The sequence below is a fragment of the Neodiprion lecontei genome, chromosome 1 (genome assembly GCF_021901455.1).
Source record: "Neodiprion lecontei isolate iyNeoLeco1 chromosome 1, iyNeoLeco1.1, whole genome shotgun sequence".
NCBI classification, from domain to species: domain Eukaryota; kingdom Metazoa; phylum Arthropoda; class Insecta; order Hymenoptera; family Diprionidae; genus Neodiprion; species Neodiprion lecontei.
Genome location: NC_060260.1, coordinates 25502662 through 25516400, shown reverse-complemented (window position 1 = coordinate 25516400; position 13739 = coordinate 25502662). Strand labels below are relative to the sequence as shown.

The 13739-nt window shown below is 38.0% G+C and overlaps 1 protein-coding gene across 3 annotated transcripts in view; it reads right to left on the bottom strand.

The window, feature by feature from the left end:
- Positions 1-4057: 4057 nt before the first annotated feature.
- Positions 4058-13739, bottom strand: part of LOC107223845 (low density lipoprotein receptor adapter protein 1-B) — a 60063-nt gene continuing 50381 nt past the window's right edge. For all 3 annotated transcript variants that reach the window (XM_015663667.2, XM_015663666.2, XM_046746832.1), the window contains exons 3-6: positions 8447-8559; positions 6873-7117; positions 6185-6336; positions 4058-4586 (exon numbers count right to left, since the gene is read on the bottom strand). In XM_015663667.2, the coding sequence (XP_015519153.1) occupies positions 4392-4586; positions 6185-6336; positions 6873-7117; positions 8447-8559 (705 nt within the window). In that variant the 3' untranslated portion in view covers positions 4058-4391. The remainder of the gene's footprint in view (positions 4587-6184; positions 6337-6872; positions 7118-8446; positions 8560-13739) is intronic.

Below are 13739 nucleotides of genomic sequence, written 5' to 3'. Positions count from 1 at the left end.
CCGCTGCAGCCTCGCTGGGTTGAATAAACGGCAACCCTTGCAGCCGCCTGGTTCTCAATGATTATTGAACCGTCCGCGTCTTCTAGCCTCTTAGAAAAAAGGCAATTATTCACGACTCGCCAGCAGCCGGGGTCGAGAAGCGAAATTGCATAAAGGCGAACCAATTATTTTATCGACCAGACCGATGTGCTTTATTGACCTTTGTCTTATCGAATTGCTGATCGCTTGCACGATTCTAAATTCCGCACTGCAGCCTTCGAATTTTCACATTTTAATGACGCAACACTTGGGAGTTCAGTTTTTTTTCACGTATATTTACGTGGTCGTGGCTGTCGGAAGAAAATTTTAGATATCTTTGAAACAACTGTAACGTCAAAGCTATTGAATTTTTCCATTTGAATTGCATAGGATTTTTGGGCAATTTACTGTTGACTTTTGATCCGTAGTTTTCAAATTTTCATGAAATATTCACGATCATACACACAAAGAAAGGATTTGTTGAATTTATTAAATATTGCGATCAAATATAGCGAAAGAAATATTTTTTCGGTTCAAAGAAATATTACTTGATACGGCAAAAAAGTGGTCGGAACGAGAATTTGTGTTACCAAGTCAGGCTGAACTTATTTGATTTATCAAAACATTTCGGTCGCGATATTTGATCGACATATTTACCGAATTCGTCAATTTTTTCTTTTTTTACGTAGATCAAATATGCACAAGATTTTGGATCGTCTAATGCAACAAATCGACTGGAATACGAAAGGCAAAAAAATGACGTGAGAAGTATAATTATTTTTTACGAAACATTTATGCCTTCTATTTCCTACAGAATATGAATCTTTGAATTTCTACCTCGCAATTTTTTAAGCATAAAAACTTTGTGAAATATCTCGTACTTCCCTCGTACCAAATTTTTGATTTCTAGTGTTCTGTTATTACAATGTACGTTTTTCCTAATTCTTTACTTTCAAAAACCATAAAAATACCCGTTGTTTTCAATCAAAAATATTTGGCTTGATAATGACTCTGGTTGAACGAATGACGTCTGTTTAATCCAACGAAGCTCAAGTCGCTTGCGTTTAAATCATCAATAGCTCGCTAAAATCTATCTCATCGATGGTCGGTATAAAGTCTTGACCGTTCTCCACTCCCGTGGTCGGTACACCGGAAATTCTCAACGAAACCAGCCATCTAAGCATGGAACAAGAATTTGCATTCGACGTTTTATTGATGTGATTCAACGAGCTTTTCTTTCGAAAATCGAATCACCGAATTTTGTTTCATTGGTGACAGGAAGCATTCAAAAATTCGTTCAAATTTGATCGGATTCGTCGAGTTAAAACAAAATTGGGTTTTGATACCGTCGTACGAAGACACATTCATGTTTGAAATCAGCTTTTCTTTCTTATCTGGCATATGAATATTATATTGAAAAATTTTGAGCATTAGGAAAGATATCGTAAGAAATGTAATTTTTTAGGGGTTTTTACGAACAGCTTCACATTACCAGGAATCGTAGCTTATTTTTTAACGACTCGTCTATTTATATTTAAAATATACTCACGTATTTCCTTAGAAATAATGAATATTCGTTTAGGTCAGATATGTATACGTATATTTTTATACCCCATTTATAGATCGTTATTTATATACTAACGTTACATCGCTTATAACTATAAGTAATTACAACTAAAACTGTGATAAAATTGTGTATAATTGAAGTGTGCGTGTGTGTATAAATATTATATGCACACATATATACTATATCGGCTAAAAACTATGTTTAAACTTATTAAAGAATAACTATACATAAATATATACTCATACATGTAATAAACATATATAAAATTACTGTCAACTACGAATCACGTCCGATCGATTTACGACAATGACAATTATCTAATAATGAGTATCTTTAATTCTTCTTTACTTTTTGGCATTTATTTTTGATTCATTCGCCACGGTTGGCTCTCGATCCTCTAAACAAAATTGTCGTATTTCTCTTTCAATAATAACCTTATTATTCCTGCGTGCAATCTTAGTAAAAATTGCCACTGAAAGTTTAATCAACAATCTTCGGTCGTCCACTAACAAATATTATGATATATAAAACATCACAAGGGCTTAACATTAAAAGATAATATAATTAAGATTCGCGTACCTACAACATTTCTCCGGTGGGCTACAAGCTGTTGGGCCTTGAAATAATCGGATTTTCAACAGCCCAACCCCTCTGATAAAACTAACGAATATCAATATGGCAGCTAGAATTACAATTAAGCAGTATTTGTTTTTGAATAGCAGAATCCGAGATTCGTTTTCTAAATTAATTCATGGGTCACGTCTGGTAAAAACTTCACACTGTTATTTCGACTTAAATTGCAAACAGCAACAAAATGTTCCCTATCTTCGGTGTATGTGTTTCTTTGTGATTGCGTAAAGCCGGTTGATATTCAAAAATATCTTCATTTGTTACAAAATTGTTTAAAGTCCCATGGAACGTCGCATCGTGCATCGTGTTTGCACGACGATTCAAAGTCGTATAATTCATGTTATTCGCTCACCTAACAAATTCAAACCAATCTTCGCTTTCGCTAAAATATTAATTCAACAGCAGCATTGTGACCATTGAATTGTGCAATTTGCCGACGATCGATTGGCTGCGAATTAATAACGTTCAATTTTCACCAATGACAATATGAATTATAGATTCCGCAATTGAATTTACCGATCATCTGCAGTAAAATTTCATACAACGCCGGTTTCTCTTCCACATTTTAATCCCTGCGTCGTTGTTAAATTGGGTCCTAATTTCAATTATCACGTTCACTGGGGCAGTGAAAACTTGATGCAAATATTTTTCGCGATAATCGTGAAACAATACTTGGATTCATAAAAGTTAGTGACAATGACACGATTACAGAAAAATATTGAGGAAAGAAGGAAGAACTGTAAAATTTGATTTTCAACACATTCGGGCCGAGTCTCCATTTTATTGCTAGACTAACAATCTCAATTCTTTTTTCCTTCCGAACTGAATTTGCAACTCAAGGGTAAAATCTCAAGATTTATATTCCAAGTTCAAACCGCTTCAAATTTCTTTACGGTTCTTATGAATTTCTTTACGAATTATTTGGCCAGACATCTTCCCCGGCTGTGTTGAATTTCAAATGCCATTATCCAAGAGAAAATCGAAGAATAACAACAAAACCGATACCATGGATCAAATTCGGGTTGAAATTAATTCCGACCAACTTCACCCACGCGACAAAAGTCTCGAATGCGAACTTTCTTCACTTCTGAATTAAAAAATAACAGTCAGTATCATGAATCCGTTCACTTGGCATTTTCTCTACTTCCGTGTATATCCACGGTTTCAATTAAATTTCCGTTTTCCTTACACGTATCTTCTTTTAATCGTTGAGCAAAATATATGTGGAAAACATTTTCCGCGTAGGCCAAAAAAAAAAAAAGAAAATGAATTTCCGTTCACGTACGAGTCCTTTTTCTTTGCTTATTATCCTCGCTTTGAAACCGAAAATTAGAACCGTCGATAGCAATTTGTTCACTGCATGTTTTCCGCTTCTTCACGGTTACACGCACGCTTTTCGTTAAACTTCTTCTCATTCGCAAATTCCGGGTGAAATATCGGGCAGCTTGTAGAAACCGAAAATCTTTTCAGGCGTTACGTTACAATTCGCAGCTGTTGCACGGTGTTTAATTCCGGTTACAGGATCAGAGTCACCCCTGTAATAATGACAAGAACTCGCCGGAGGGATGGTGTCCGTTTTAAAGCTCAAAATTCGTCCTAGACGCGTAAAAATTGAGGATGCAAAACGAGATCGTCTTTCCGCCAATCCGCACACTGAGAGAAATTTTTATTTCCGGTTACCGCTCAGTCCTTAACTATTTTCATATTTTCCGGAAACCGAAAAACATAGTTCTAGGTACGAAATGAAAATTAGTTTTCTTAGTTGCGAAAATTTAACGCTCGTGCAACGATAAATCGACGATAAAGCATTGTTTAACTAAAAAAGTAGACCAAACCTCAGAAACTGATTTTGCGTTGCAATAACCAAAAAAGGATCGACAATATCGGAAAATGGTTAGGCGTACCTCGTTTTTCGTAACCCCAAGAATATTCAAACAGTTTTTTTTAACGATACCTGTTTGACTGAATATTTCCAGTTACTCCAACAAATGAAATTTTTCTCAGTGCAGGATCTCCGCAGGATCACCGCAAGGACCGCGATAACCGTGGTCGGCGCACGTTTCAGGTTTCGAATTTAGGAGGAAAAGTTCCTCGGTATACCACTGGCCGAAAGGTGCTTCCAGAGTCCGGTGATGAGGGGAACATCGCGGAAGTTGTCGGCCCTGGGCTATAAGGGCTACGAGCACATCAAGTCGACCGACCTGGACTCGCCCCAGGCGTTCTGCCCCGCCAAGGGCGAAGGTGAAGGTCGCGGAGTGACGAGCCGCGTCGGCGTCGGCGTCGCTCTGAGCGTCGACATCGGGATGCTCGTAGGCGAGTTGTTGTTCCTCGTGTTTTTATTGTCCACTCCCGTTTCCTCCTCGAAGCAAACCTGCCATATGCGCAGAAAGAGGAACGTTTCAAATAACGAGGCACTCGTTGGGAGGGACGAACATTTTTGTATAATTATCACTGAAGGAGAAATATAAAATTCGTGGGTGTCAACGGTTAAAACTGTTTATTTAAATTGGCTGAAGTTTCGGTCAAAGCAAAAGATCCACGATCCTCGTAGTCTGCAAGAAAAATTTTTATACTTTTTCGTTCTGTTTTAATGAGAATTTAATGTAACAAAAGTAAATCAAAATGTTTTTAAATTTAACAAAGTTTTACAATTGATATTGTTTTACCGAATTAAACGATATAACACACAGATACGAATATAACAATAGTAAATCACAATGATTCACCCTTTCAACCGAATTTATCGATATCAAGCGAGAATCTTTGTCAATATTCAAAACATGGTTATTTACCGCTGTTATACTGATGGTAAGTTCCCCTTAAAATGTAATGAAAAAATGCAAGTATACAATTTTTTCATGCAAGCTCCTCAGCTAATTTAAATAAACTGTTCTTACCGTTTATACCCACGAAGTTTGTATTTCTCCCTCCTTAATTCAAAGGTCAAGAAAAAATTCACATATATAGTTATTAGGATGGTTTTTATTTTCAACTTTTTCGAATATTTATTCTATTGCTCTCCGGATTGATTTCGAATAAATCAATAAAAATCTGCTTCAAAACGCAGATCTCTATCTCAATTTTAAGCCTCCCCGCAACGACTGTGAAGTTTGCCATTTGAAAAAACACACGTTTTTACTATACTTTTAGTATACATTTAGAAGAAACAATTGTTTGTAAAAAAATATGTTACTGTGAGAAATCAGTAAGCATTGATTCTAATATTCAATAAAAATATCGGCATCGTCTATAAGGCATTCTATGTCAGCTTTATAAATTAGAATTTGACATTTTTGTGAGCTTGATATCAACGGACAATACATAAATGGACACGATCCATTGACGATGCTGATATTTTTTATCAAATAACAACATTTATTTCCGATTTCGTACGCTTGGATATTTTTTAGAAATAGTTAGTCCTACGATAAAATATATGGATATTGAAAGTTGAGTAAAAATGCTTATAGTTTATACGGCAAACTTTACAGATCTTGCCGAGAGGATTTTGGGTTGAGATTAAAGACCTATACGTCGAGAAAATTTCCGTTTATTCACATGGAACCAATTTTTTGTTTTTGGAATGAAGCATGGGTATTTAAATTTTTTTTTTTTTTTTGTAAATACACTTTTCAAGTCTTGATTAATACTCAATTTATGAATATCTCGTAATAAATAAATAAAACGTGTCAATTTTAGCCAGTCAAATTTGTCGAGGGTTGAAACAGAGAAGAGTTGAATCAGATGAGAAGCTGAAAATATGTACTAACGGTGTGTTGAACAAAAATAAAAAAATTTGCATCAGTTTAGCTGCTAAAAATTTTGAATGCCGACTTGTATTTTAGCCTTTCAAGGCTGATGATGAAAGCTTAATTTTTAAATGTTCACTACAGGCTAGACGCAAAGTCGCGTGTGGATTTCTAGGCTGCGAATGATGTCATTCTACGTTAGAAAAAAAAAACTACATACCCACGAATTTTCCTTTGGCTTAGAATCGGACGATAAATCGATCAGGAGATTCTTCTGAGTCTCATTGATGTTGTTACGTTTTACATTTTGGTTATTCTGTCGGTTGTGTTTCTCGTTGTTTTTCGTCTCGTTGACGATCTTGTCGTGATATTCTGTAAATCGTTTTACAAATGTGTAAAAGATTATTTTATAAAGTAAACGTATACCTATCACGTGCGAATTATATTGAAAATCACAACTTTGAGCGAATACGAAATGCACGAAATTTTGTAAAAAACACTTAAAATAATTAAATAATATACAATGAGTAATAATTCGCTGTGTGTAAAACATAAACATCTCAAAATTTGGTAAGTTTTTCAATGCGATCGCAAACAAAAATATCACAAGTGCGTGATTCATAAACGATCACCTGATTTTCAAATTCTCTTGGCAAAAGTTTAATTTTCATATAAAATACGTACAATTATCTAAATGCATAGAGAAGCTTTACAGATGCATAAAAATTTCAATTCATATTCTGTATTCGGTTAAATTTATTTTCATTATTTTGATTAAAGAAAATTCCGAATCGATGATAGAAAAGATTCATTTTCGGAGCTCGTGCAAAACTTTTACGTTCGATCTATATTCTTTTCAAATTCGCAACTTCAACCCCGCGCCCTATCTATTATGGTTCAATATTTACCAATACAATTTTCGTCGGTCATCGGAGGGCTCTTGTCAGTTGTATGGTGAATACGAGGATCGACTTGAGTCAGCTGCCAGGCCTGATACGCTGTGTTGAAGGCCTGAGCCACCGTGAGAGTAACAGTCTGGGCCATTTTCCTCTTAGGGCATAGAAAAGCGTGACACTCCATTGTCTCGTTGAGGTTTGTCGCGATGAAGGCGAAAACATGATCGTGGGTCGCGTCAGCCGAACAGTAAGAGATCCTATTAATTAAAGTTCCAAATGAAAACCCTTCGTTAGCGTAGGTGTTTCGAATGCCGGATTTTCACGGACGGAGAGACGCTTAAAAAATTTCAGAATTTACCATATACGCAGAGCGACGCTGTTCATTACGATTCCCGAAACCATTTATCCCGCAAAAGATTTATTCGCATCCTAGGAACTTTCCTCAAACCACAATATAATCCGCTTTATCATAATCAGCCTGATCCGATTATATTCGCTACGAATTATTACTCAGCGTTACATTATATTGTTTATTTTCTTTATACCGATTCCGTTGGATAGAGAGAGAGAGAGAGAGAGAGAGAGAGCTTAATTCTATCCTAGGCCCCGAAATTTTTTTGCACAAGACAGAGTTTGAAAAAATACGTTTGGTTTTCAATTTTTCATTGTCCAAAAGGAATTTAAAAGTTTAAACGAATGAAAATAACTTCTTTAGTCCTCTCTGTTTGAACCTTATTGAATATGATGCAGGGATTGAGAATACCAACATGAAGAAATTGACGCCATTTTGTTGGCGAATAATTGGCAAAACGTGTGCCATTTGTCAGGACTCGACTCTTCAGCCTCCGGTACAATTAGTAACGGCTAGAACAGCGTATAGGGTAAAATGGGGATTCTCCACGCTATCCTTAAACTAATTGCAAGTGGCTTTACACGCGAGTTTGCGGGGGGTTGGGAAGGGCCAAAGGACGGGGCGTAAAGCTTCGAGGGTTTCGAAGGTCATCGGAAAAGCGAATGAAAGGTTGGCAAACGAGCATTGAAAGAGCGGGTGAAATCCTACGAAGGAGTTATTAATCGAGATTGAGAAATTTAAATACAATCGTTGACGACGATCAAGACCAAAGGGTCTCGAGTGGGTGGCTTCCGCTACTCGCTCCGGGGAATTTCGAGATTTATTCAAGTAATTAAACGTCGAGAAACGCGCGCGTTCAGAACGCTGAAACATAATTCAATGCCTGGTTGTTGAAAATAATTCAACGCTGAGCTTTAATGAAAATTTTCGCAACGAGGTATCGAGATGTAGTCTTGAGTTATTCGTCTCCGTTTTCGCGAATAATTTCCTCGCACGCAAAAGCGAATAATAACGTTTGAATTTGCCTGCAGACTTCAATCGATACGTGCCAGGCGAATATTCGCTCGACCGAAAAGCAGCCGGCAGTGAACCGATCGCGGAAGCGTAATGGAACAGGGAATAAAGTTAGCCTTTCAGTTAGCGGAGCCGCTTGGAGCATACATGCGGGGAAAAGTGGGCACTCAGCCGCTAGTTTTCCGAGGAAAATAAACTTTCGTTCAACGTTTTAATTCACCTGTAAATCGAGACCTGGAGCTGATCCTCTTCCGTTGCCACATCGGTCATGCGAATTCCCCGTAGGCTAACCGCCAGGGACACCCTCTGCAATTTTTTTCCACTCGCTTTTGCCTGAAGGAAGAACAAAACATTTCAGAGCTTTTGTTAGCGTGCTATATACGTATAAGAAAAATTGCCGTTATTTTTTCCACTACGCAGGATGAAAATATACAGAGAAATAAGATTAGGAAGCGAACCTTTTTTTCAGTTGCTAAAACTAAGATGTAAATAAATTCCAGTACAGGTAATTCAACATTGGTACCTTATTATCGCACAGAAATGAAAATAAATTTTAAAAAAATATTACAACAAATCCGTGTCGATTTCTTTCGCACTATAATTTCACTCCCCAACTCAGCGTGCACGATTGAATGAACGTAAATTTGTAATTACGCCTGATTCTGTACCTTTAAAAAACGCTTAAAATTAACACGCGCAATTTTGTCCAAACGATGTGTTCAGGGTTGACAAACAGGCAGATAGCGGATGCGTTAACAAGTTTTGCAGAGAATTATTATTCAGCGGAATGATTTAAGGATCGTGAAAACAAGCTGGCGCGATTGTGTAACCCAAAATTTCGGAGCTGGCACGAATCTGTCGTGTGGTCAGAATAGAAAGGGTGGCCCTTACTCAACGTGCTTCGCTCGCATCGAAAACCCCCCGGCAAAACCACCTACGAGGATTTCCAACAGGCAATGTCTGTTAAGCCTGACGCTTTTTGTGTATCACCATCGAGGGGGGTGGTCCAATGCTGCCTGGAGATATCAGAGGCTCGAAAAATATGCCCGTGTTTTTTTCGCGCGCATGAACCTCCGGGCCTTCGATCGATCTACGGAATTATCATCCCATGGAGAAAAAGCTTCTCTTTCGAATGATCGTGACCTGAGATTTATACTTTCTTGGAATTACATTTTAACCGATTTCCAAATGTAAAATCCACTACGTCATGTTTTGCAAACAATTTTTATAATACTTTTAAAATCTCACTGACGAATTTCAATTCAAAGTTGCGAAACCGTGAAGCAGATTGCGGAATAGTTCACCGAGGCCATGCTCAGGGTCTTCGTAACTCAAGTCATGATGGACCATTTCTTGAGCAGAAAAGTAGGCGGGTTTCATCCGGAAATTATACTATATAAAACCTCTCTCAAAAAAGATCTTACGGTACTCTCCGTTTTGTTGAAAATTACCGCAGTTCCAGCCACGCCGTTATCAGTGTTAAACGGACTCGACTTTCCCGTCCTTCGAATCATTCAGAAACGTTTCAGATTTGATAAGTTTCTCTAATTTCCCACTGGCCTTAATTTTCAAGTGCAAAAACCAAACCACCCGATTGACTAAAGGGTTCACAAGACCGAAAATTCAGGATCGATTGGGTTATTACATTGTTTATACGAGATGACTGACTTCTTTCTGATCCGAAATTCAATATCGTGAAAATTATCGAGTTTCCGAAAATCTTGTGTGGACATTTTGAGCGGGCTTGGTTCTTTGTTATTTACTTTGAAGCTTCCCAGGAGCTGCGAGAAGTTTTTAGCAAACAAAGGGTTTCCGAGCAGCGAAGCTCGGGAGGATTACACGCGGCACGTATACGAGATGAGGAGAACCTGAAACTTCATTACGAAGCCGTGCCGGACACTTGCGCGTTCCTCGTTGAAGAGACCTCCTGGAAGAATGACGGTATCGCAGAGTACACCTCGGCCAACTCGAACGGAAGTAATATACACACACCGCCATTTTTGAAGCTCTCAGGGACGAGTTTTGACGAGTTAGAAACGCCTCTTTAACCTCCTCGCGTTTCAAGCTCAACGGATTCGCGAAACTCCTCAGCGTTGGGTTAAGGAACGATGGTATCGGGTGTTAAGCATCCGGATAATGAGTCGACCGAACTTTGAACTTCCTCGGTTGTCCGCTGCACGGTCATCGTTCAGGGTGTTCGTCTTCGAGACGTACTGGGAATGTTTGACCTTAAACTTTGACAAGGTGGGCACTTGTCGTTCAGCAGCTAATTAGAGGTTGAGAGCCGGAATTCCGAATTGTCAGAGTTCAGAACGACCGTTTCGTCGAATGGTCAAAGTCCCGAACAGCAAGTAATACCGAAGTGTCAAACTCTTCTTCTTCGAAACTACAAATTGTCACATAATCGAATGGTACAAACCCTGAATGGGTCGAAGTTTTGACCATTTGTAGTTTCCGCCGTTCGAAATGTCGGTACTTCTCAATTTTATATTTCGGAATTACTATGTAGGTATAGAACTCAGCTAACCGACGCTTTGCGCTGTGAGTTATTGTTTTAATAAATGAATAATGAATTCCTTTGTCGTTTCACTGAGCACAATTCCCATCATCGGGTGACTGGGATTATACATTTTTTTCAAACTTAAGTCGTACCTCGACTGAGTAATCCTGCAATCAGACTTAGACTCTGAACAACTCTATTTCTTAAAGTCTGAGAAGCTGATCCTCCTATTGCGTTTTCAATGCACAGAAGAAATTGGATATCTTAATTGCACTCTGTCGCAATCCTGCTCGTTGGGGTCGCCGGAGGACAGGATATCCGAAGTAAGTCAAAAGAGGTGAATTTCTCGGAGTTAATGAGATGATTTTTGTTTCACTGACGGTAACGCGGTAGGAAAAGACTCTCATTCTACACGAATGATCAATGCCATTCCTGATCGACGTCACAACGAATGATTTCCTACATCTGCTCTTCCACCTTGAACCATTCGTCATGCTCTATGCAAATAACGCTCCTTGAAGTCTTTTGGCAACACAGGAACACGATACGATTCAATATAAATCACTGGATTACCGATCGAAGCCACCTCGTACAGATCACTTCGAAATAAGAAGCTTCAAGGAGCAGAGAGAAAGAGAGAGAGAAAAATGTTGGATGCAGCGCCAGTTATCAACGAGACGAATCGGAACCTCGTATTTCGAAACGTACCGAACGAGGATCCCCCGCATGAATCCTGGTCCGAGGATAAAAACTGGTTCGACGGTTAAAGGGGAGTCGAGAGGCAATGAAAACGTCGTTTGCACAGGTAGAAGGTACGTGCAGGACAGTGGAGGACGTACGTAGAGCACTTGGAACGGACGAATGTCGAGCAAGACTGTAACAGCCAAAATGTCCTGGCACGATCGCGCGGACCAAACGAAGGACTTTGTAGAAGCGAAGGATATCACGGCACTAAGGTAGCACTTTTTGTGGACGTGAATAAAAGTCACGTTTATTTGATTCGCCCATTCTTCACTCCTATCTACGGAAGCTCGGAAAACGTGTACGATCCTGAAATATATTCATCAGTTTCCAGCCTACCTCCACTCCGTTTTTGAATAAAATTCAAACTCCACAAAGTATCCTAATCGCTTGAACTCTCAGAGAGGAGAAACGACTCCTGACAAATGGTCACCGAATTAGGGTGTTACAGGACCGGTTGTTCGTTCTGTCTCCTTCTTCTTCATCCCCTGGAACGATCCAATATTTGTCCGGATATTTGTGAGCTATCGTGTCGGATTATACAGATGTCAATAACCTACGAATGGCGCGACTAACCTCCCCTCCTAACTCCAACCCTGCACCAACATTTCCGCATTATAATACGCGGATCCTGCGCTCTCGCAAACTCACGCAGGCACGAATTCCACCGGAAGAGGATATTTGCACCCTCGGAATTCAACGCAAAAATGAAAACTATTCGCGGGATTTGACGGTGGACGTGAGGCTCTTCAAAGGATGCAGGATTCGGATTATGTGCATCGAAAATACATTTATACTGGAAATGCTTTATCGGGTATTCAGTAAATTTGACGTCATTTCTCACTATATTGTGAAGAGCCTTCTATAGTTTTGGATCCCAAATAATTCTTGACTCTCCGCCAATCGCGGTTGAAGGAATATTCCTTGGGGTCATCTCGATTCGATTGAGAATTTTATTCAAAATAGTACAAGTTTTAAAAAAAAGTGTGATATAATTTACAGCTGGACGTTTTTTGTTTTTTTTTTTTTTTTAGATCGCCAGCATTGAATTATTTTTATTTAAATTTTAATTTTCAATCAAGACTATGAAAGATTCTTCACAAAACAACGTCGAATTTAGAATCAGAGTGGGTTTTATTGTAACCAGTGTTTCCCATATTTCATTTGAATTGACTAGTTATAAGTTTGATGTATTTTTATACGTTTATAATAATTAAAGTAGTATTAAAAGAATAAGAAAGTTATTCGGAATTGAATTCTTTCTCAGGGAGTAATTCATTGCAACTGGCTAACGGAGTTGAGATGGTGTAAATTGTGAAAAACGCAATTTCAAAGTGAACAAGATCAATCCGAACTGAATAAATTTCTCAGTAATATTTTTGCAGTAATTTCCGTATATGTCTTACACACATAATTGCTTTAAGCAGGATTAAAAATGCTTGTTTCAGTCAAAATTAGTTAGAACCAAAAAGGACGTACATTCAGAATGTGTTAACTAATTCCAGTAGAGCTTGAAAAAAATTTGACATTGTCTGAAACCGATTTATTTGTCAATCACAGTTGAATTGACACCAAACGAATTTTGAATGAAAAAATTTATGCAAAATAAAAAAAATGTTTCACTTTTCTAGATGGTTAAAAAAAAAGGCATTTCAATGACTAACGAGGGATTATTCGAAATACTCTGCTGATCATGTATAAAAATATTCAAATCAGTTCGTGCAGAAGTAATTCCGTATGGGTGAAAATTTTTAAACACCTATTCAACGAGGTAAAACGAAAAATACTTGGCTCATATTTTTTTTCAGATTAAACAAAAATTGAAACAAATCTAGCAGATTCGGAAATATAACAATATGGCGTCACCCATGCTAAGTAATATGTATATTATATTACAAAATCAATAAAATTCAATTGCTTGTATAATCCGCAATTATATTTTTTTAGGAAAAAGAGAAAATGTGATCAGATTGTTCTATATATCTTTAAATTCTATCCACAGAGAAGATTAATTCCTTCTTAACGCAGAGACCAAATTCTGAGAAAAGTGTTATTCCAATAAATGTATCGTCTCTTCCGATTTTCAAGATCCGAATATGAATATTCATCACCACGACCGCCGATTCATTTCCAACAATTGCTCGTTCGGGATCGTCGATATGATTTTCATTAACGACCCCTCTGAAAACCAAAACAAAAAAAAAACTATCAGACACGTACCTACTCAACGAATTGTTCACCTTCCGAATACTTCTGCTATACTCAATGATCC